The sequence below is a fragment of the Macrosteles quadrilineatus genome, unplaced genomic scaffold (assembly GCF_028750875.1).
Source record: "Macrosteles quadrilineatus isolate MER2022 unplaced genomic scaffold, UCM_ALF_1.0 Scaffold_5__1_contigs__length_97177068, whole genome shotgun sequence".
NCBI classification, from domain to species: domain Eukaryota; kingdom Metazoa; phylum Arthropoda; class Insecta; order Hemiptera; family Cicadellidae; genus Macrosteles; species Macrosteles quadrilineatus.
The window spans coordinates 94,441,574-94,466,732 of NW_026542598.1; the positions used below are offsets into that span (position 1 = coordinate 94,441,574).

Below are 25,159 nucleotides of genomic sequence, written 5' to 3' on the forward strand. Positions count from 1 at the left end.
ATTTAAACATTCATTGTTACTCTACATTTAAGGGGAATGCAAAAATACACCAAATTTTCCATCATAAGACTAGTTTTTCTACTTAGTACTTTTATTTAAGAATGATTAAAACTGTTTGACATTTTGTGTTTCAAACCAGTTTGTAGTCTTTGTTTGCGAGCTTGGACATTTTATCTTAGCATCCAATTGCATCGCTGGATTAAGTAGCCGTATTGTATTTTATTAGATCATTTTTAGGTATTCATACGTTTTCGTTGCTGTTATCGTAGACGCTGCAATACAATACAACAACATACAATACAACATACAATACAATACAATACAATACGGCTGCACTACTGCAATAGATGCATTGTGATACAGTAGGCATCCAAATACCATGTTAAATCTGTGTACTTTGCTCGTCTGAGTTATAAAACAAGTGTATTTGTGTAACTCCCGGTTTTCTTACTTATACAGCATCTTTTTAACCACAAGTTAAAAATAATTTGATAACCTTAAAATATTTGTCAATAGTACATTTTTATTTAAGTTATAAATGCCTGGCACGGCGTAGTTAGCGGCAACACCAGTGCAGTATCTAGATTGCGTCCGTGCGTCTGCAGGCGCTCCTTCACAGCCAAGTACTGTATCGCTATGTATAAATACAGTAGTTTTAAATAGGTAACACCATGGGAGATTGTTGGTTATACAATCATTCATCTTGTTATTTATTTGCCATAACAGGTTAAGTGTAGATGTTTCGAGTGTTGTTAGACGTATTTGTATTTAATTTTCCTATCCATCAATGCATGAGTGAGGAGCGGAGTCAACTATTTCTTGATTTTCAATAACCTATTGTTCAGTACTTCTTTAATATTTAAAATCGATCCTTTAATTGTCTTAATTATAATTTAGTTATCTTCAAAACTCTTTGCTTTCCTGATGTTAGAATGCATATCAAATCCTAGACGTATAAATATTGATATTGTGCATATTTTTATTCAAAGTGTCATTAAATGCAGTTCTCATATTTTTTTTCAATCCACAATTATGTGGTTCTTAGCTATAAAATACAGTCCAATTATTAATTAACACACAACTATAAAGAATTTAATTGTCTTCCTATACTTTTCTTACACCGTGAAACAAAAATAAAGAGTTCTTCAAAAAAAGCACTTTAAAAAATGTTAATGCCAAATGTGCGCATTCATTACTATGATTACGGCGAAGTAACATTATGTGAAAACCCGCTATCTGACAATGCTGGAATAAAACAATCAACTAATTGTAATCACCCCGCGTTTGTTCCCACACAACCGCAGTAAATACCACCTGCAGCTATTTAGCATTCAACCGAATGTGGGATTTACAGAGGCGACGGGGAAATTTAGGGCGGTAACGTTTGCCACCCTGCATCCCTGCCAGCTGATATTACTCAGTTGCAGTGCAGCCATTCGCGGTACTGTGTCGTCTGCTAGTGTATACGAAAGTGAAACCTCTTTTCAGTGAATCGTGTATTGTACAGTATCTGTGTTTGTGTAATGGTTTAGTAGTAAGATATTTGGTCACGTGACGTCCGTTGTATTCTGATAATCGATTGATTTTCTGTCGCTGAGCTCATCGTAAGTGTAGGTGTCAGGAAATATGTTTGTACGGCTTCGCGGTGTAGGGATGAATGTGCTTGGTTTGTTTACCATGTTGTACGTGTGTGTGCGTTTCAAAATATTGTGTGGAGAAATTAATGAAATGTATTTCTTAATTACATAATAAATCGGTTTACACTAGGAATAGAATTACACGGAATAGAATTAATTAAACACAAAACGGTAATTGTTTTAAAATTAAAATGTAAAATTTCAACCTAGTACATGTTATAAAATTTAAAGATCATTATAAAATTAATGTATGACATTGTATCTCACCTAATGAATAGGAAAGTTTGTTATTATTACTAAAACGAACTAACGTGACGTATTTTGTCGTTTCGTTGTCAAGCCCGATTCTTTCTTGGGCTCTTTAGACCTTTCAAAACATAAACAACTCGAGATGAATAATATGCCATATGTAGAAGATAATAATATACTGTATATTAGTATGTTTTATTATTACAATCCTTTAAAATCACTCCAGTTGTCTCTGTTTCAAATGCTTCTTTTGTAGAAAATGAGAGACATCGCCAAAATAATGAAAATGAATTAAGAATTAGCATATGTAATATGTAATATATTTTAGCTTCAAATTATAAATGGATATTATAAAAGTTTAATATATAATATTTTGATATTTAAAGTTTAACAATGATATATTTGAAATCGGATAAAATTAAACTCTATTTCTATTACAGACACGTTGGTTCCTATAATCAAAGATAGGCTATTTTAAACACTAGGCTATTGTAGGTAATTTCGCTACTAGTATTATACATTATCTAAATTGAATTCCCTAGGGAAATGCATTGCGAGGGAACAAGTCGTTAAACCTCAGTTCGATGCACACAATAATGAAATTACATAATGTGATTCGTAATAAACTGTTACAATAGGTTGTAAAATTGATATAACACTGCAGTTGGCCTTTGCGTTATTGACAATATTTGTATCAAAACACGTGAGTTTATTTGTCCCTTTGCGTAATTTTTATTCAACATTTGAGTGACGTTTACGATTACAGTTTAATACTTCAGTCTTGGAAGTTACAGGCTCTAATCCCTCCAATCAGTAGCTTTTAGTTGACGCCGAGAATCGGTGGTTAAAAAGAGAGAATTACAGTATACTTAAGCTAGATTAGAGAAAGTAGTGCTTAAGCTGTAGGTCTATCAATCAAACTTAATCTAGGGGGGGGAAATTAATAGGTTTTTGTTTTTGGAAAGACAATTTTCTTTCCTCTTTGCGTTTGAGAGCTTCCTAAATTAAAAGCCAAACTTAAAGTTTTTGTCATAAAACTATATTCAAGAGTTTATTTTTTTTGGTACCTGATTGTTTAAGTATTACGTATCCATACAAAGCCCGACATCAATATTAATAAACTATTTAACAACAAAAATGTAGCAGTAGATCTAGATTGACAGATTTATTAAAGTTTAGGAGGAAAGATAAGTGTTGAAACGATACTTTGTTTTGAAATGAAAATAACAAAATGTAAAATGTTCTTGGTTTTCCGAGGTCTGAATAGGACGATGTTTAGCAATGTTTGTGTTGTGGAACAAGTACAAACTTTGAGTTTGCTTGTATTTGCCTTCTACAAACAGGATTTTAACATTTGTACAGCCCAATCTGTTCTTGGCTTATTATACGCAACCCAATAGTTAAAAACTAAGTTAAAATTAAACCTTTTATTACTGTAATGCAGTATTTTCCATTATAGTATTAACTAAATCATAATTTCATCATCATCGTCATTTTTTCATCATCACCATCATTAATAATTTTCGGGAACCTTATAGTTCCCAAACATTTAGAAATATGCATCTTTTTAATTTTTAATGCTGAATCAATTTTTTATTTGAATTTAAACAATTTGAGTTTAAACATAATCTTAATGAAACACTATATTATAAATAAGACCTAATGTTATCTTATAAAATTTAGTTGGAATGGTTTTAAAGTCCTCTTGTGTAGAGTAGTTCACAGTTTTTGTGATTTTAAGACAGAAAATGTTTGTATTACGTGACCAAATACGCTAAAATTGAAGAAAAAACTTCCTTGGGCGATTAAAACGTTGAATAGTTTTGAATCCCCGTAAAGTAGGCCTATACACAACTGCTAAACAAACACAGTTACATTGTATACTCATTCCACCGTGCAAACTTTTTTCTATTGAAAAATCAAAATAATTAATTAAAACAGTTTTAGACAGTTTAATTACTTGTAGTTTTTTTTTATAATACACCATTAAACATGAGTGTTTGATGATTAATTTTCCAAAACTGTGAGAGATGCAATAAATTCTTCAGGGAATTTTAAACCAATTCATTATAAAACTAACCCTAGTTGTAATAAACATTGTGGTTTAGTTGTAATACTAGGCGTATTACAAGTTCATCACAAAACGAAACCGAAATGATTTTACCCTTTTTTCAATTCGTTCCAGTGAATGGTTTCAGCAAACTTTAACTAATAAAAATGCATAGTTTATTTCACATCACACATTTAATTCCCTTTTTTGTGATCACACTCATTAATACAAGTCACTTGCTAATACATGTAGGGTTATATATGAAGCAGTTCTAATTATCATCAGACAACAATTTACAATCGATGGCACACATTTCATTTTACATTTGGTAAAACAAGCCAATTACAAAATAGTTATGTAATAACATGTAATAAAACACTCTTAATTACAATGAATGTAAGAGAGTCACGCGTATTATCATGACTCAGCTGAGTACACGTACGTTAAAACCCCCGAAAGCAAAACGACGTAATTCTGGCGAAAACTCTGTCATGTGTTTACGTTCGCTGGACGTATATTTTCACAATGTTTTTAGAATGTTGGTTGTAACGAAAGCAAGAAATGAACCAAAAACATGTATTGCCTTCAAAATAAATATTCCCTCTGCCAAACAAGAGTAGATATTTTATCAATTTATCTTTGTTTTATTTGATTTCAATGGAAACCTTTGCTTAAATTATGTTATTTTCAATTAATAAATATATTTAAAAAAAAACCTTATTTAGTCTAGTGTGTAACATCTCGTGCTTACAAAATTATAAACGATATACGTTAAAATATTTGTATTATATTATTCTTTTTATTAAATATTATTACAGTATTTGTTTAGTTTCTTTCTCTTTGTTTTAGTAATTACATTCTCTAAAATGTTCCTAGTTTTGGGCTGGATTATCTTTAGAATGCTTTATTAGGAAAATAAAAATAAATTATTTTAAAAAAGGAAATTTTGGAGAATGTTGTAGGTACAGAGTTTGCCAAATAAAGTGTCCTTTACTTAGCATTTAATTTAAATACAATTTTACCCTCCAGAATGTTGATATTTTTTAAAGGAATTATTTTCCTATTTCTCTATTAGAACGAACAATGTTGGACTATAGTTCATAATAATATTGTGAACCATGAATTATTTTGCACATAAAAAATGAACGCCACTGATCAGCTTATAATTGAATGAGGAACTTTGGTCTCGAAGTCACGAGTTCAAATCATGTCAGAGATCAACGCCTTTTATGTATTTGATAACTCAGTAACTATTCTTGACTCAGTAGTTCAGAGCCTACCTTGAACTGAATTAAACTATCAGTTATTTGAGATTCCCACTTATCCAGAAAACTAAATATAAATGACAAGTTTCGTTTCTGATGATTTTAATTTGAATTGAAAACGTATTTTTTCTACCTCCTCTTTCCAGTCCTCTTTCTAGTCATAAATAATCTATGCGAACCAGTAATATTTCGAACGATAAAACCATGTACAATTATGACGTTTAACTTTCATATACTTTTTTTTTATTTTACGTGGTCTAACACATCCTGGTAGGTTTTGTGAATCCCTTATTTAAGACCAATCTCCCGAGGGAAGGATAGATCGCTCAGCTGTGAAACAAATCGATTCCGCTTGTTTTACCAAGTCTCCGTTGAACCTTCGCAAACGCCTCATTAATTCCCATAGAGGATGTCTGTCTTAAAACACAGCCCATGAACTGTATTAAATATTCTTCAACGAAACATATGTGAATTAGTTGAGTGTTTTATAAATATTTTTAACTATGACGTCACCATACTAAGGGACAAAATCGTGAAGAGAGCATGTAATTTATGCGCTATTAAAGTTTTAACTCAAAGATTTAAAAAATAACCTAACCGAAGAGTGTAGTTTCAATGTAATTCAATTTGCTTTTTCTCTTGTAGTTTTTTTCATAATCATGGAGAAATTAATGTTGTCATTTGCAGACGAGTAATAGAAAGCAATGTTACAACTTCATCAGCATGGTTATGTAGTAAACCTGAATAATGTGAAACACCGTAATTAAAACATAAAACTTGCTTATGTAGTTGACAATTTTGACCAATTCATTAGCCTATTGTAAAGTTTACTGAACTTGTAAATCGAATTGCGTATTGAAAGGAACCTCTTTCGTGTTTAAAAATTGCTGACAAACATTGTTTGTTACTATACAGTACATGTTTGTCAGCCCTTTTAATGCATTTAGAAATATATATTGTATTTAAACTATGAAACATTCATTCTTTTTTTTTAAATATACCCACATAACGTAATTTGAAAGGTTGCTCAGACTGTTTGGTAAAATAATCGGTAAACATAGTTAATGATAAGTGATAAGTGACAAGTTGTTCCAACAAACCTCCATTAAGTTGAAAAATAACATAAATGACTTTTGAATTGAACCATCAGTATAAGCAATGACGCAAAATGTCCTGTTTGCGACATCAGCATCGATACAGCTGTTAGGATTGGTTTTGTACATTAGAGAACGACCTTCGACCCATTCCAACAATAGAGGAGCTTTCAATGTTTTTACTGCTTTGCACATTACCGTCAGCAATTCTCCACATGGTTGTTTAGTTTTATAAAATATAAAATTATGAAAACACCTCGAGGATGTTACAAAGATTAGTTGAATCGTGTGTGCTTAATTTATTCCTTTTGAGATTAATTTTGTTTTCTCTTTCTTCTGTTAGAGAAATGTTTACGTTCGTTCAACAATCTTAAGAAAATTAGTTTATATAAAATGATTACGAGTTTATATTTTATAAAACTAACCGTTTTACGTTTTTTTACCGTGTGTAACTAATTTATTTGGCGAATCCAAGGCAATTAAAAACCGGTTGTTAATTATTGTTATCTTATAAATTCACTTATCCCCAACAGCTTAAAACCATATCACAAAGAATATTAGGTATAGCCACAAAACAATTGCACCCTTAAAAACCTTTATGAAGATACATTTAAAAAGGGTTGACACTATCTTATTAAATCTTGATAATGATGCATTATGTGTAAAAGCGAACACATAACCCGTGGGTTTGAGGTGAAATGTCTCTCTTATTAGCGGTAAAATTTGTTTTATGCAGCAATAGAAGCAATAATTGGTCATTGGACGCCCATCTCCCCGATATTGGATAATAATTGCTCCTTTCTCCCGGGTTTGTGCATTTACTGCTGTTAACTTCAGCTTCTGTTTGGACGTGGTTGATTTTCAAAATCTACTTGTACGGTATTTTAAAACTTAACTTATTAATTCTAGTATCTGTTGCAAGCTTGTATGTGTTAAACAGTTTAAAATTAAAATACTTATAAAATTTTTTTATATCGTTTATTCACTGTGAATATTTTTTAAAGTAGTTTCTAAAACTCAATATAAAAAAGTTAGGAGGAAAATAGAACAAGATGATTATTCTCAGATCTAAATATTTCAATGACTTTATTTCACATTCGTGTTTGCCTCTTCAATGCAAAGCCTGAATCTGTATTTCCATTCATATCTCGACAGAAGAAATACAATGTTTTATTTATAATTTTCTTTGTACCTGTATATACTTGAAAACATATTACAGTGAGTCTCTTTTATATGAGTAAAGGATCTCGTTTTTCTTCAGATTACCTTACCTGTTTGATAGGCAATCTTATCCTCTTGGAAAATCCATTTGAAGTGAAAACTTAGAATATTGAACTGTCAAGAAAGTGCGTGAAAAAATTTTACTGTAAAACAAAGTGTTTTCATTCTATAGTGTCAAACTGAGAAATACCTGTGAGAAAACTACAGATAGTGAACCGGAAGTGTAAAGCCTAGGGATTATTGAACCGGAAGTGTGGAGGACGATGGGAGTTTGGCGGTAAGACTCAAGATGGCAACTCCTGGGCTCGACTTGACCTGACATGACCAGCTTACTCAACTCCATTAAAAACCTCGCTAGACAAAATGGTAAGTAGGCATTCAAACATGATGAGTATTCTCAAATATATACATATCCTTTACGTATGATGCATAAGTAGTCCAGTCAAGGAATGAGGTGTAGAGTGCGTGAGCAGGTAACTAAGCGATTCCTTCAGAAACTTGTTCAGGGGGCTTAGGGTGTTAACATACCAAAAGTCCTGACTCCTAGGTGGTGAGCCAGGGGGTGGAGGGGGGAGAAAGGGGGGGAGAAAGGTACGCATTTTGGGTTTTTTGATTATATCTCGAAAACTATCAACTTTTTGAATACTATAGTAAATTATAAAATTGAAGAAGATTAAATTTTCTACAAGAAAAGTATATAATGTGTTTATTTTGGTTCAACAGATTACGAGTTATAACTTATTTAATTGATATCTTATTAAAATCTCCTTCCATAAGAAATACATGTAAATTAGTATGCGAAATGGGGCGAATCCTATCCGCCCAAAGGAAATATAAATGATATTCTGGAAATCTTGACAAAATTTCCAGTAATTTGACACTTTAATCATTAAAATTGATCCAAAATTAAGGCGAGGGCGAGGTAACAAAATGTCGAGTTTTGGTGTTTTTTTATTGGAAATATAAAAAAAACCTTAAATCATCCCATTTTTAAACGCTCACCCTCGCTTTAATTTTTGACAAAATTTCATGATTAAAGTGTAAAATTACTGGAAATTTTGTCAAGATTTCTAGAATATCAGTTATATTTCCTTTGGGCGGATAGGATTCGCCCCATTTCGCATACTAATTTACATGTATTTCTTATGGAAGGAGTATTTTAATAAGATATCAATTAAATAAGTTATAAATCGCAATCTGTTGAACCAAAATAAACACATTATATACTTTTCTTGTAGAAAATTTAATCTTCTTCAATTTTATATTTTACTATAGTATACAAAAAGTTGATAGTTTTCGAGATATAATCAAAAAACCCAAAATGCGTACCTTTTTCCCCCCCTTTTTCCCCCCTCCACCCCCTGGCTCAGCACCTAGGAGTCAGGACTTTTGGTATGTTAACACCCTAAGCCCCCTGAACAAGTTTCTGAAGGAATCGCTTAGTTACCTGCTCACGCACTCTACACCTACTTTTGGATCATTCATTGACTGGACTAAAGGATAGCAAAGGTATTTCAGTGTCTTAGAATAAGTTTGTTTATTTGTTCTTTAATGCCTTGACTGTTAGGATGTTAGAAGTTAGTACAGTTTTTTTAGACATCAATTCCAGTTTTTTTCTATTTTATTTGATTTAATTAGTAAATATCTTTTCTGCTGTTCTACTTCTACCATTCTCTGTGATGACTTTTGTATTTATTTATAGTAGTTTTACTCATTTTGATTTTTTTGTTTTAATATTTCCCTCTTTTTTTCTTTTCTTCTATTTTGGCTGGTCTTATTTTATTTTGTCTAAACAAACATTTATATTGTTTTAATTATTTTCTATTTTCCTTTTTTATTTATTGTACTTTTTATTCTTCTAATTAACGTTTTATTTTATTTAGTAAATATAGACCTATCCTATTTATATATCTGGGTGACGATATTCGTATATATACGTCACTCTTTTGCATCGTTCGACTCTGGTTTCTTTCGTGGATAAGATTCAAGCTAATGTAACAACGACATTTTAAGCTGTGTTTAAGCTTAATTAAGCTGTGAAATTGAATCACTTTTCCAATGTTCGTTCAGTTGTTAATAGTTTTAATTTTCTACCATAGAAACGTTATTCCGTTAATATTAAACCTATTATTTGTTACTGCATACAAAGTTATATGGGTGAAGTTCTACATATTTATCTTCAAATATACCTAAAATAATATTGAAATATTCAAGCTTGGTTCAAGCCGATCATTGATATGAGTTCATATGATGTACTTTTATAGTGTAATTCAGATATAATCCATAGGTTTCATACAATAGAGAGAAATATGAATTGAAATCCTCAAAGGAAAACGCGACGAGAGCTCTACTTTGATATAAGACACCTTTTTCACTCCTAAGTTGCTGCACCATTCAGGGATAATAACTCTTTGAAGTGTTGTGATGATCATTTTTTCTCGTGAAATTTAATAAGATTTTTATAAGTAAACTTTCGATATATTGATATACTTTCGATTTACTTAAGTTGCGATAAACTTAATGATGAGTAAAAATCTTATATTCTGTATCAGCCAATTAGAGTAGACAATAAAGTTAATTTAAGTTTGATCGATGTCACGTCAGGTTTGAATTAACTTTAATGTAAAGGTAATGTAATTTTAAATCCTTGTGGTGGAAAACAATTTGTCAGTTATCAAAATATTTATTTCGGACCATTTTTTCTCCGTTCCAAAAGATTGCGTAGAAATCAAGAAAACGCATTGCAAGTCATTGCAGAGTTTTGTAAATTGTAAACCATACATCGACATTCTATTAAGCGAGTATATTTTGATAATCCAGATGTCATTAAACCATAATACACATGTCAATAATGGAAAATAATTTCATTGGAAATCCCCGTTAATACTATATCACCATGATATACATTTATTTCATAACGCATTAAAAAAAGAATCTTAATATTTCATTTTAAAAATACATATACAGCAAATCGGATCGTAATTAATCCAGCACAAACATATGTACAAAACAAAAACAAAGAAACTAAGAAATAAATGTTCAATTCGTAACCTCCAATTAAGTCGGTTATTCGCCTTTCCCTTTAATAATCAATGTATTGTCAAACCAAAGTTCAATTTAATAATGTTTAGATATATTGAACCCGACTCGATTACAAAAATCACAGCTAAATCATTTCCACCGCAGAATTTATGGAAGGAACTCTTGCGATGCTCGTATTCACTTTGCTCGATGTCGATAAAAATTCATGATGGAAACTTTTCGATTTCACAACAATATTTTGACATATTTAACGTATATTCAACGTATACTTTACAGCAACACACGTGTAAACGAGTAGATTCTTGCTGAAGTAGAATATGTTTCGATCATAAATGTCAATTTCAAGGAAGCCTATCAATATGGCGACCTAGCCAATATAAACCTTCTATCATACGACCTCAGCTTGGAGTGTTGACTCTTCAGCTAGTAAACGTGTCAGTTTATGTCTTGAGATGTATATCAGGGTTGTAAACAATGTAGACGGTAAATCTTTATTTCTCAGTGTTGCCAACTTAATGTTTGTTGAGGTAGTGATGGTGTTGTGTGTTCAAATCAAATGTTGTTTTCAGTGTTCGTCAAGAAAACGTTATATGTAAAACTTATGAGTGTTTTTACAATTTTCAATCGGAATTATTGTAAACAATTAGATGTCAAAACCAGCATTAATAAGTTTTAGTTTATACCATACGAAAAAAGTTATTTTCCAATTTTATGTATATTTTGGCACAAAATTCAAAAAAATACATTTTTCTTCAACTACACTTTTTAATTTCACGACAAGATCCACAATAAAATCCATAAGATGCTACAGTGCCATGAAAATTGGTTTTAAAATGTACATTTAATAGCTCTTAATAAATTGTGTAAATAAAAAATTGTCGTCCGAAGTTGTAAAAGACAATTTCTTCAAAATTAAAATCGTAGTCAATTTACAGGTAAAATAGTTGTTAATGGTAATCAAAAGTCATTAAAAAAATTAACAGCTAAAATCAAGCACGGGTAAGTTTTATTTATGTTAAATGTTTATGTTTATGTAAATGTGCTATGTTATGTTTGCCTTGCTGCAAACATTTTACTTTAATTTTGCTCTGGCAATTCAGCTGTAATACAGAAGTTATTTCAGGAGCTTTAAAAGGCTTGAAAATGCATTTAATTAACATAATGAAAGGTAACATGCAAATTGGTAAGTCATTCAGGGAGCTGCGTTCTCGTTTCAATTAAACTAAGCTGATGTGAGAAACTTCATTCACGAAAACTTTTAACATTCGTTTACTGTTAATGCAATATGAAACATGGTCTTATAGTACCAGCAAAAATATACCTTGATAAGCTTACTCAAATGTAGTTAATAATGATGTTATCTGTTCGTTTATATTTTTCTCACTAAAGTGTGCGAACGACTTTGTGGAAATGTGCTTCCAGAGAGCTCAATTCTCCATCAGTGTTGACGAAACTGTGTTGTTTTTGTACATTAGGGCGACCTGAAAACTCAAGAATGGTGCTTTTAGCTGGTCGTCTCTTTAAACACATTACTGCCTGTATTTACGGTGTAATATTTCAGCCAAGGGTTATATCAATAGTTTAGAGCTATAAACAGCATGACCTCGTTGAAGGAATGTGTGTTAAGTACTCTTAAACGCCCCAGGTAAAATATTATAAGTTATTTTTTCATCTAAATATTATAAAGACAAGCAAAGCATTAAACTGTATTGTTTGAAATTTATATGAATGATCTTATTAGTTAACACTCGTAGATGAGTGTTGTAGCAAACTTTACGTATTCACATGGCTTTAAGTGTGAAAAGTCCACATAGCTCCAAGTCACATAGCTATTCCTTTTCGATATTACAGTGAATCGCAAGAAGCACCGCGCTCTCGCCTCCTGAGATCCAGGGTCGTTCTTCTTAGCAAACAAAGATAGATTAGCCATCAGAAAAAATGTACTGCGTATATTAACCTTAGTTTTATTATAAATTCGATCTCTATCATATTGCTGCATTTAATAAACAATAAACCATATTATCATACAACGCACACTCGATGATCGCATAGCGACCTAATTCTGTCGAGATAGTCACACACCCATAATGGAATGTATTACTAATATATTGTATTAGTAATCCTATTCCATGTCAACAGCTAGAGTTATCAACTTTTTACTCTGACTTTGTGCAAAATTTGACCAATTGTTTGCATACGGTTTTAATGTAAAAGGTAAAGAATAAACTGGCAAAAATTACACGATCATGATTCGAAAGTTTTGTATCAGTTTTCATTAATTAATTTCGTTCCCTTTATTTAGTCAAATTTATAATCAAAGTCTTTACATTTTTATACATGTGTCCTTGTAAAGCTGGCGGTCTCATAGAATTTATTTTATTTTGAATATTTGTTCATTAAAGTTTTATGGCGTCGATAGATTGATTAGTAGAATATTACACTTTTAACTTCACAACAGTAGTATCACTCTATACGCTGATAACTAACAACTATGGAACAAACTCCAAATCAACATCAGTTTGAATCACAGTAACCCAATTAAAAGACACTTGTAGTAACTAGGCGTTGCGATTGATTGAATACAACGTTCCATTGATACGAAACTGACAATTAACAAATCTGTTGTCAGTTTGTTGATCACCCAAGGTAAATAGTATTTTTAGTGTTGACGGCTTTAAAAACAAAATCTATAATTTAACACAGCAACCATGTCCGTTAAAAAAAGTAAATTATTAAAAATTGATACTCAAGTAAGCGTATCGTTTCTACGTTACTAAGCCCAACTGATTTTTTGGCCAACATATTTTTAAAGCAGTAACGGTTACAAATAGTGGCTTTACCCATCATCGGACCACCAAAAAGTGTTTAAATTAAATGAAAAACCTAATGATTCGGTTAGAAAAACTTCATCATGTTTTCAAAGTATTATTTTAGATTATTTTAAACCATAGTGTTTATAAACCACACAAACTGTTAATGTTTACCAAACAGACCTTACTAAAAATAAGATTGTTTCTATTCCAACCGAAGCAATTATCTTTCATTTTCAGATATATGACCGTGAAAGAATCGATTTAATACAGATAGATTATCGATTGTGTTTATCGTCTGTATTGATAGGTTATTACTTTCTGATGAAGGAGCCATAAATAAAAACGGGCGCGAGGTACACTTCGTTTGGAGGATTGATACTTTATTGATTTGGTGTTCGCTTCAAGTAACTCGCTCAGGTAAATAATTCATGAGAAATTTTAATTTTTTTTTATACGATTGTTCACACTGACCATATTCAAATAGAATTTAGAAAGTGATAAAATTATTGTTACATTTCTTAACTATTTGTGTTTGAATTCCTAAGTAAAAAAATAAGTTCCTAAAGATAGTACTAGAATTTAATTTACACATTTCAGGTACTGTAAAACCAACTAAAGGAGAAGGCGAGTTCCGTTAAGTCTGTTTTTGCTATCTTTTCTCCGAGGAACCAAACGTCAAACGGAAGTTAGCTTAACTTCCTGTCACGAACGGACGTCCACTGCGAAGGAATAGAGAAATATTTCAAGTTCAATCTTTTCATGGAAGTTTGCCATGAAATAAACATGAGCTATTAGTTGTTCTACTTTATCTAAAAAATATCTAAATACTCCGTCTTGGAAAAATTAACTGAACAGTGTTACCGTATGTTATTTAAATGTAATAATTAAAAAAAACACAATGCCTCATTGATAGTAAATAATTAGTAACACATTTTTTGCATTGTTATAACAATGTATTATGAGACATGTTGATCTTAATGACTCACGTTACGGGAAAATTTAGTAATAGTGTACAAACATAGATATTATAGTTAGAAGTCGCATTTATGTTTTCCAAAAGCCACCTCCATGAACGATTGTAATGATTCGATCTTCACTAATCAGCTGTTTATGCAAATTTAATTGTTGAGTGATGCAATTAGTGTTTGGTACAATGTTTCTTTGCATCACTGTCGGCGGCAATGAGAGGTTATAAACGAAAACATAGGCTAACCTCTCTTAGGCCAGGGACACACTTACCGGCGAAACCGCCGGACGCCGGATCCGGCGGCGCCGGAGCAAGTTGAGATACACAGGAAGGCATGGGGCAGGCCACACTTCTCCGGTTCGGCGAATCTGCCGATCCGGCAGGAAAATGCTCCGGCGAAACCACCGGATATTCTCTACCTCGCCGGACCGCCGGAGCAGCGGGTAGCGGGGCATTGTGCATTATGGAGATGAACACACTTACCGGCGAAACAGCCGGACTGCCACTGCCCCCACTCCTCAGTCGTGGTTCAACCCTCGAGGATGGTGATTGTTTATGATTTTAATGCATTGTCCAAGGAGTGTATTTTTTTCTGTTTTCCTATTTAGTTAATTTAGCTTTGATTTTTAGTTTGTTTAGTTTTCTATATCATCATGGTAGATGTTGATATGGATTTACTATTAGCATAGAATAAATAAACACCATATTAGTTTGGTTCATGAGAAACCAGAACTTTGTGATAGGTCTTTGGAAGTTTACAAAAAAAAAAAAAAAAACAAAAAAAAAAAAAAACTAGGGACAGCAGCAGCTGGCGACAAATTTGTGCCGCACTGAATCCAGCCTTTCCAGCGTCTCATGTATATGCTTTGACCTTGTATTTGCACTGTAATCTTTGATAGTAGCTCGTCGAATGAGGGGACAGACATTCGAAAATAATTAAAAAAACTTATTTTCTCCATTTCTCAGTGGCACAAATAGAGTGTAAAAAGCTCCATGTAGCTGTCTGTTCTCCAGAATAGGATGTACCCAAACAGTTCGGTGGTGTTTTCTCTTCCTTCGGTGGTGGATCAAACACAGCAAGGCCAACTTTTGAGGTCTTGACAGCACCATTTCTAAGACTAAACTGTACTAGTGTAAGACAAAACTCATTCAGAGTTCATTGCACTCTATTTATTGTCGCCGGCTCCGGCAAAATAGTTTTCGCCGGAACAAGTGTGTTCTGACCCTCAACCTCCGGCGGATCCGCCGGATCCGGCGCTCGGCGGTTTCGCCGGTAAGTGTGTCCCTGGCCTTAGAAGTTATGAGTAGTGATTTTTTTTACACTGTCGTAGGTAAAGTAGTGTACGCAACTCGCGTAAATGGTGTTAACGACACTCGCTGCGTAAACTACTATAAAAAACCTTGAATATAATATTGGATTTTAAGTAGATAATACATGTCGGTACACGACCACAGCCAGTATGCAACGCAGCTTGATGCAATAACCACAAAGTGCCACGCTTCAATAGAGTTTTACGACAAAATAACCTTACACAAATGGTTTTTGTCGGTCATTTAACCACTAGCACTGTTCTCTGTAGTCATGCATGGTTGCAGTAAAACATTAAATTGATTTTATATTGTAATTACGCTTTTGAGCATTTATTAATAATACACGTATTTCCGGAAATTTCGCATTTGTTTCTTTGGCTTGCAAAACACTAAATTTAATGTATTCGTTACTATTCATTTCAATGTCTAGTTAGAATATTTTCACAAACAAAACTGCTAAGTTGTCGGTTATTTGTTATATTCATTTAATTTATACGCTACCGTAATTTTTTATTTTTGTTCATTGAACACATATTTCCAATGTTTTGTCCCTTCATTAGCAAAATGTTTTACAATGATTTATGTTTAGTACTTTGAAAATTATTTGATCATGCTTTGCTTAGTTTTGGTAATAGGTTACAAACTAAGTTTATCTTAATGAGTTGTAATAATATTAAGTTAATATTTCAGTGGGCCGTCCCAATCAGAATAAATAAAAGCCAAAGCTCTACACCCAAAAGTCACCAGATAGGTGTCTTAAGTGTGCAAAAATAAAAAAACAAGGTTATCCGTAGATTTTCTGAAAGAAAAACCTGCAACAGATTACGCAAACGATACAAAAATTACAACTCTATGCATATTTGGTTTGATACTTTGTTTTCATTATTGTATTCAGCATTGCCAACGTTATCATATTTGTTTAAAAATCGCAATATAAAGGTTTTCTGAAAACCCTTAATCATTTAAAAGTCATCTGTTAACATGACGAGATTTTCTAGCCAAAAAACCGTTCTCTTGATAAAATCTTACTTTTGAATGGATCTAGTGAATGGAAGCTAAGGATTTGAATTACTGATTTAAAGATTCAGCTAAAACTTAACGAAAAGTTTTATCAAAAATAATGAAACTGAAGAGTATTTGCTTTTATTATCCACCATACAAATAAATGTTATTCTTTACAGTACAAACTCGTACAAATAGAAAGGTATTACTTTATTGTTACAGTAATCAAGACTTTTTTTCGATTTCATGATTAGGATTTTTAAGGTGACAGTAATAACTGGTTGACTCTTTGTTTATAAAATGAGTTTTTCAAAGTCAGACTCGATGACTTACAAAATCGTTATGATTGATTCGCAATATCAATTCAAGTGTGCTCAGGCATCACATAACTTCTTCAATTTTGCCTTCGATACTAATAACTCTATTGAAGTGTTTGTAACATATTTTTTTCATTATTAAAAGTCAGCAGTGACAGCAAAGTATGCATTAACACCGATAAAATATTTCAATTTGATCCCTTGTAGAGTTGGCAACAGAAAAACGTTGTTAGCTTCCTGACAAAAATATGCATCATTCTACATCAAAATATCAGAGGGAAAAGGGTAGGCTTGTTTTTTTATTACAAAATACAATTTTCCAAATTTGTTTTTACATGATAGAAGTAAAATGAACTGTTCCTCAGGCCACACGACATTCTAACGTTGTTACACATGATGATGAGAAGTTGTTGTTGTTGCTGGGTTGTTTACTTGAGGGAGAATGGACACGACATAACCCAGACATTTATTTTATACTGTACATGTTGGACTGGCATTTTTATTGCATCAGTATTTTTTGAAACGCTGAATTATTTTGTGATTCGAGTTGTGGTTGGTACAGTAGTTGTTACAGCGTGGCATTTTCGTTTTTGTGTCAAATCGCACCAACCAAAAATTGATTTAAATATCCAATAATGATATCACTATGAGATTTAGGGACTACGGTAAAGGTCTAACCATAAATTAAAATGGCTAGGTCTTTCAGGGCAGATTGAGTCCTTGCGCATTGAAAAGTTCTCCCAAGAGTCAATTGAACTAATAACACTACCGTTTTACATTTCTTCAAAGAGCGTGTTATTAATGTGATACAAATTTGTCCTATGCCAAAGTGATCCCTGCATATAAACTATTTTAAAAATGAATGTTTCACTAATTAGCAGCAAAATATGTCTATCAGTTGAGGAAAGTATTTGAATTTTTCATGTGCAAAAAGTGTTCTTTTGTATTCATGAAATGAAGCATTTCCGTAACGCTTCAGCAACTCCGCCAGGTTGCGAAAAGTTGCGACAAGACGGCAAAAATCGATTCAGGTATTAAGCCACGTTTAATTCACTCTCCATTAGTTTTACCGAGTTATAAACTTAATTTTCATCCAGATTACGACAGCGTTAACAGAAAATTACCTCCAGTTACCACGGATTTTGTTTATTGACGTCTTAGAACTACAGTCCTTACTGATATGGGTTGGATTGCAATTTTAAATATATTAATCATCGTATTATGAACACGTATTGTGTCAGCTAGTTTATTATTTTAAATATTATTTTTCTAGTTGTAATTGAAATTCGGTACAAAAATTCCCATTTAGCATTCACTTTTTATTGTTCCAATATTTTTTGGACCATTACAATGATTAAATTTACATGGTACTTGTTTCGTAATAAAAACATAATTGGTTAACAATATTCACTCCATTTATTTCAGGTTCAATAAGTTATATTTTTCTATAATATTGCGTATTTGTGTCCCATCTTGTTTGATACCCATCTTGTTTAATGTTTAAGCTACCGGTGACGTCATCGCTATAATTACCTTCAATGATTGTGCTATAGGCTCGATTGTTGATTAGATGTTGCTGTTTGTCAAACAAATTAAACTAATTAGTATGAAAATCATTCCATTCGCACGAGAGATAAGTTCCTCTCATTAAAATACACTGATTGTTCTATCTAAACCAGAAATGTAATCTAGTCGATATATTGCACAGTCGTACTATATAGTGTATTCATAAAATGATCGTTTTAGAAACTTATTCGCAAATATTTGTGACATTTTGTAATCTTTTCACGCTATTGAGTCCATTGACGCGTAGTACTTGCTTTATTAAGACTTAGACCTAGGTTATTGAGTCCATACTTCTAGTAGACTGCCCATTTTTCATCTTGTTGATAAAACGCATTTTTGGGCTGTGAAGAATTTAAAGGGAATAAGCATACCGACATTCACTCCTAGATCAAAAATTATTTTAATTCGTTCATGATTATAAGCGTTTAGTGTATATAAACTTACAAAAGTCATTTTTAAAGGAAGTTTTAAAGTCGAAAATCGCTAGTGACATTCATCCAAAGAACCAAGGAGATTCTGGCAAAGTTAGGATTATGTTGTCAAATGGTTTGACACTAGTAACTGCGGTGCTGTAGCTATGTTATGTCATATCTGTGTCGTTGTATGTTCTTCTCCAATATTCTGATTTTATTAACAGATAAAACAATAAAAATTATGTCAAACAAGGCTCATTTTGTTTGCGTTCCACGGACATATGTTAGTAACAAGTTTGGCTTGACAAAATGAATTAATACCAATAACATCAGTAGGCAATGAGTTTCTATAAAGAAAATGCAACTTCTTTGCTTAACCATTTACATTACAGAAAAAGACATTTCATAGCTGCACCACACTTTTTATGGGTCCATCAAAACTTAGCACTCCTCGGTAAAGTTTTCTTTCAGCTTTATGTTTCCTGTTGAAGTTTCGTTGCAGCTCATCCCATTACTTGTCGTGTGTAAAATGTATATTTGTCAACGTGTGTTCAGTGTTCAATATTTTATTTTGTATATAACGAATCGTATGACAAGATTTTACCAGGAGATGTAGCAGTCGCCACATCCCATATAGTTTAACATGATTTTAACGTATATTGTCAGACAAATAAATACTTTTTATTTTCATTCCTCTTAAGCATTTCGGGTAATCAACACAACTCGTCAGTCCACTTTGCCATAGATATGTCGAGTTGAACGTTTTATCTAGTACCACAAACATGATATTGTAATCATAACTAATGTACTGTTAAGATGATTTAAATAATATCTACGTTAATCGTGTTAAAATTTTAATCACAATGGGTTTTAACGAAATGTGTAATGAAACTAGAAGGATGATACGGAAAATGAAAAGGTTCTCAATTGTGACTGAAGTAAGATTTTCTGGCGAGGTAATCAATATAGGGTGAGGGAGGGTCTCAACTTTCCACGTACAAGAGTAATGTAAAATGGACAATGAAAGAACGGCAGTAAAACGTGATGTCTAAGTACAAGACAGGAAATACGAGAAATGTATTCATTTGAACTCTACTATAACTGTTAAAACTAGTTTTTAATTTGCAACTTGGGTTTAAACGTTAATCATTATAAAAGAGTTTAACTAGCTGAACAATTTTTTATTCACGTTTTTAGTATGAATTAAATAAATTCGTCTAAGAACAAACAAACCAATATGTCACAAGTATGCAAATATTTTGTTCGAAATACCCTTTGAATAATTTAAACACCATTGATCACGTGTTCACAAATCTGTAGCTTTTTGCGTGTTTTCATTGTTAGTATACTCTTATAGCGAATTGCCCATATAGGGAATAATTTATTACCCATCTTTAATGCACTTTGCTATGAAAAGAAAAAAACATTTATCTCGCGGTTTTAACCTACCATTGAAGATATTTGATTAAATAAATGTGTTATTAATATTCTCTCAATTAGTCGTGCGTTCCATCTTGTATTTATTTACAAGCATACTACTGCACTAGATAATTACTAAACAAAGAATAACAAAGCGCGTTAATCCAACGTGAACGAAGAAATATTACATTCTCATTAATCTTTCTTATTTGGAATTTTTATAATGAAAAGTAAAGCGAGAGTGTAGCAAGATGGATTGAAAAGCAGACATTCTAGATTGATGAAGATCAGCTGATCGGCCCACGCAGAGTTCAAGTCATTGATCACTATCGTTACTAGCCTCACATCAGGCCGAGGTTCAAGCCGGTCAGCCCTTAATATCTCAATTTTATTATATTTTCTAGTTGGTTATCACATTTTTGTAAACTCATTTGTGGGAGGTCAAAGCATGAAGGGGTTGGTAAGGTTTCGAAAGATTACCTGATTAACAATATTAACTAAAGAATACCTCTTGAATACAATATCAACTATCCTAATCACGGTTGAAAATTGGCAGTAAGGAAGTACACTTTCTCCGCCTTTAACAAGAATAGATATTCGGCTAAAAAGAACAAGTAAAGTATTCAAAGCATTAAGAATAAATTTTAAAAATGAACTTGAACTTTTATAACTTGAAGATCCTATATCCATGTAAGTTTTATACTGGGAGGGAAACACTTATCTATTATTGGACGTGAAAATAAAGAAAACTTTGGAGGACATTAAAAGGGTAATCCTCGGGATGTAAATTTAAAACATATACATGTAGAACGTTAATGAGTATTTTATTATTCAAGATACGTCATATGTTTATATTTATATATCCTAGAGATATTACCTAGAATCAAAAGACTGAAACAACAATCAAAACTGTACGGAAGAGTGACTTGGGTAAGTTAGGTTAGTTTCTTGTTATCATTGCTCTCTAGGACTGTACATCAAAAGTTGTACTGGTGAAGAGTTGCTTTGAGGTCACGTAAAACACGTTTCAAACCATCCGGGAATATACAAGTTCTATAAAGTTCTTTGAATTTTGCTTTGACTTTATCTAGCTTAACATTGCGTAGTAACAAAACTGTGTCGACTAAAAATCTAGGCCGGTCTCATTTCATGACTAAAACATAAATAAGAGGATTTGCCAACGTTGTTATTCAGTTGGGAATAGTGTTTGTAAAAGATAATACAAAAACTGGTTGACCCTAATGATGGACGATGTGTTTCCTTACAGTGTTATGCATCGATTTTGTATTCATGGACAATATGTATCGGAAGTTATGGAAAACACTGTTTCATAAAAATGGAAATACAATGTTTAAACACCAAAAGGGATCCGTTTAACTTTTTCTCTAGGCGTAACATGTTTTGAAAATTGTTGGCATTTGTCATCGTAAAAATAATTTAAAATACTCCTTTACCGAAATTGAGGACGAACTGAAATTCTAAATAAGTTCAATAATAAATTATGAATGTATTATTGGTGGAGTAATACATATTGGCAGAATAATACATAAAGCTTCAAGAGTAGTTCTAGTACAGTAATTACGAAAAATATAGTTCATCGCAGTCAAAAAGTGTTTTTTTAAACCTAACTCATATTCAAATTAAGATAGCGAGTTGTAAATATTAAATTTGAATCTTGGTGAGATGGCTTTTCTCAGTTAGTGACCCTAATACGATACAATGTTGAAGGTGTTGAAGAAGGTTTTTCCATCGTTTTTATCCAATTACTTGAGCACACCAAAGCTGCCACTAATTTGATTGCTTTTCAATATTTACAGTGAATTTTATTGTGTGCAGTCCAATTACGGTTACAACATAATTAAATAAATGTTTTGTTTATAGCAAATTTATTACACATTCTCTTTAATTTGCGTAACTCTTTTAATCGATCTGATCACTTATCCTTCCATAATATTATTTTAAGTTATCCGTTTTAAAATTAACATTCAAATAATACTTCAAATGTTCTTATTTGCCTCATTCAACAAAAATATTCTTGCATCACATGCTCAGGTAAAGAGTGTTTTCTCGCACGAATATTAGAACAGAAACGGTAAGGATTATAAGCTTAATCGAAATACGTCACTGGCCTGAACATCGGTTTTGAAGTATTTTTGCAGTACACCATTTAAAAACAACACAAGCATGTTTAAAACTGTATTTGTGACGTAATTTGTATATATTTATGATCAGCGTTTCTGTTCTAATACCCGTGTTCTATCAGAGTATTGTCTATCGAATGGAGACGAACTGAAAAACTCTGTCCTATAAATTACGCGTTACACAAAATTCTTTTTCATACAGAAAGTTTATTAATTTGAAAGGTTTTTTATTTCAATACTGTAACAGGCAACGAGTGTAACTACGTCAAATAACACAAACAAATCACTCTACGTGACCAATAGATTACACCATACACAAGTAATGTCCACATATTACGTCATTCCATTACGTGACACCGAGTCTGTCACGTGGTATGTGACATTACACCATACACAAGTAATGTAGAATGTGACGTCATAATGAGTCACGTACTTACCACTTCCATTAGAATGTGACGTCATAATGAGTCACGTACTTATTATTATTATCAATTATCAATTATCAATCATTAATAAACTTACCACTTCCATTACGTGACACCGAGTCTGTCACATGGTATGTGACATTACACCATACACAAGTAATGTCGAATATGACGTCATAATGAGTCACGTACTTACCACTTCCATTACGTGACACCGAGTCTGTCACGTCGTATGTGACATTACACCATACACAAGTAATGTCGAATATGACGTCATAATGAGTCACGTACTTACCACTTGCATTACTTGACACTGGGTCTGTCACGTGGTATGTGACATTATACCATACACAAGTAATGTCGAATATGACGTCATAATGAGTCACGTACTTACCACTTGCATTACTTGACACTGGGTCTGTCACGTGGTATGTGACATTACACCATACACAAGTAATGTCGAATATGACGTCATAATGAGTCACGTACTTACCACTTGCATTACTTGACACTGGGTCTGTCACGTGGTATGTGACATTACACCATACACAAGTAATGTCGAATATGACGTCATAATGAGTCACGTACTTACCACTTCCATTACGTGACACTGGGTCTGTCACGTGGTATGTGACATTATACCATACACAAGTAATGTCGAATATGACGTCATAATGAGTCACGTACTTACCACTTCCATTACGTGACACCGAGTCTGTCACGTCGTATGTGACATTATACCATACACAAGTAATGTCGAATATGACGTCATAATGAGTCACGTACTTACCACTTGCATTACTTGACACTGGGTCTGTCACGTGGTATGTGACATTACACCATACACAAGTAATGTCGAATATGACGTCATAATGAGTCACGTACTTACCACTTCCATTACGTGACACCGAGTCTGTCACGTCGTATGTGACATTACACCATACACAAGTAATGTCGAATATGACGTCATAATGAGTCACGTACTTACCACTTCCATTACGTGACACCGAGTCTGTCACGTTGTATGTGACATTACACCATACACAAGTAATGTCGAATATGACGTCATAATGAGTCACGTACTTACCACTTCCATTACGTGACACCGAGTCTGTCACGTCGTATGTGACATTATACCATACACAAGTAATGTCGAATATGACGTCATAATGAGTCACGTACTTACCACTTGCATTACTTGACACTGGGTCTGTCACGTGGTATGTGACATTACACCATACACAAGTAATGTCGAATATGACGTCATAATGAGTCACGTACTTACCACTTCCATTACGTGACACTGGGTCTGTCACATGGTATGTGACATTACACCATAATGAGTCAAACAGTTACGTGATGTAGACATCACATAAGTGATCATCGGTCACGTAGTTTGATCGGAAAACGTTGAATGTTTTGTGGCAACTGTGACGTGATGGGACGTGCGAGTTGTACACTCGTCACTAAACCTGTATCACTAAACCACACTATTCACAGGATTGACAGGATTTTGTTTATAGCATTTGTATGTTTACGGTTCGATTTCATTGTGAATTTTCATCCGTCGATAATCGTCTGTATTGTTTTGTTCCATAACTCAGGTTGAAAACGAAGTTGAGGCTCATGACGTCTCATTCATCAATAGCAAACCTCACTGATTGATGGATGTGGTTTGTCAATTAATGAAATGTATGAAGTTTTGCTTTTATAATTCGTAAAACTGGTTTACTTTGAACTCTGATCGATGAGTAAAATGGTGTCTGCTCAGTGTGTTTTCATAATTATAAAAAATATTGAATAACAATAATGTTTTACTCTCTAAGTATTAGAACCTGAAGTAGTGTTTGAATTTAGGATTTACTATTTTTTAAAGAATAGTATTCAAAATAATAGAACTGTTTAGCACAGATCCACATTCTCAAAATATAAAATAAGAGTACTTCTTAGGTTACCGTGGACATTTTGCAAGACAAACCGTCTATAAAAGTATAAAATCACAGATTTATTTGATCAGTGATGTTATAAAACATAATCAAACCACCACGTTGCTTCCAACGAGAGTAATATCAAAGACTGACAAATTGAAACGCTCGTTAACTAGCGTCCAAAGACCACTAGAATACCCTTGAGCTGCTCTGCTGTGAATTGTAATTATTTCCATAGCTTTTGACACAAAATAATATAAGACTCATCTCAATAGATATTACATAATACTACTTGTCTT

General features: G+C 32.6%; 2 protein-coding genes across 2 annotated transcripts in view; both read left to right on the plus strand.

The window, feature by feature from the left end:
* The window catches only part of LOC128993987 (U6 snRNA-associated Sm-like protein LSm7), a 129,672-nt gene that overhangs the window by 52,803 nt on the left and 51,710 nt on the right, over window positions 1–25,159 (plus strand). The gene's annotated exons all lie outside the window — the stretch shown is intronic.
* LOC128995803 (TBC1 domain family member 30-like) overlaps window positions 7,667–25,159 on the plus strand; it is an 86,988-nt gene continuing 69,495 nt past the window's right edge. The window contains exon 1 of the mRNA XM_054420822.1: window positions 7,667–7,882. Coding sequence (XP_054276797.1) covers window positions 7,837–7,882 — 46 coding nt within the window. The 5' untranslated portion in view covers window positions 7,667–7,836. The remainder of the gene's footprint in view (window positions 7,883–25,159) is intronic.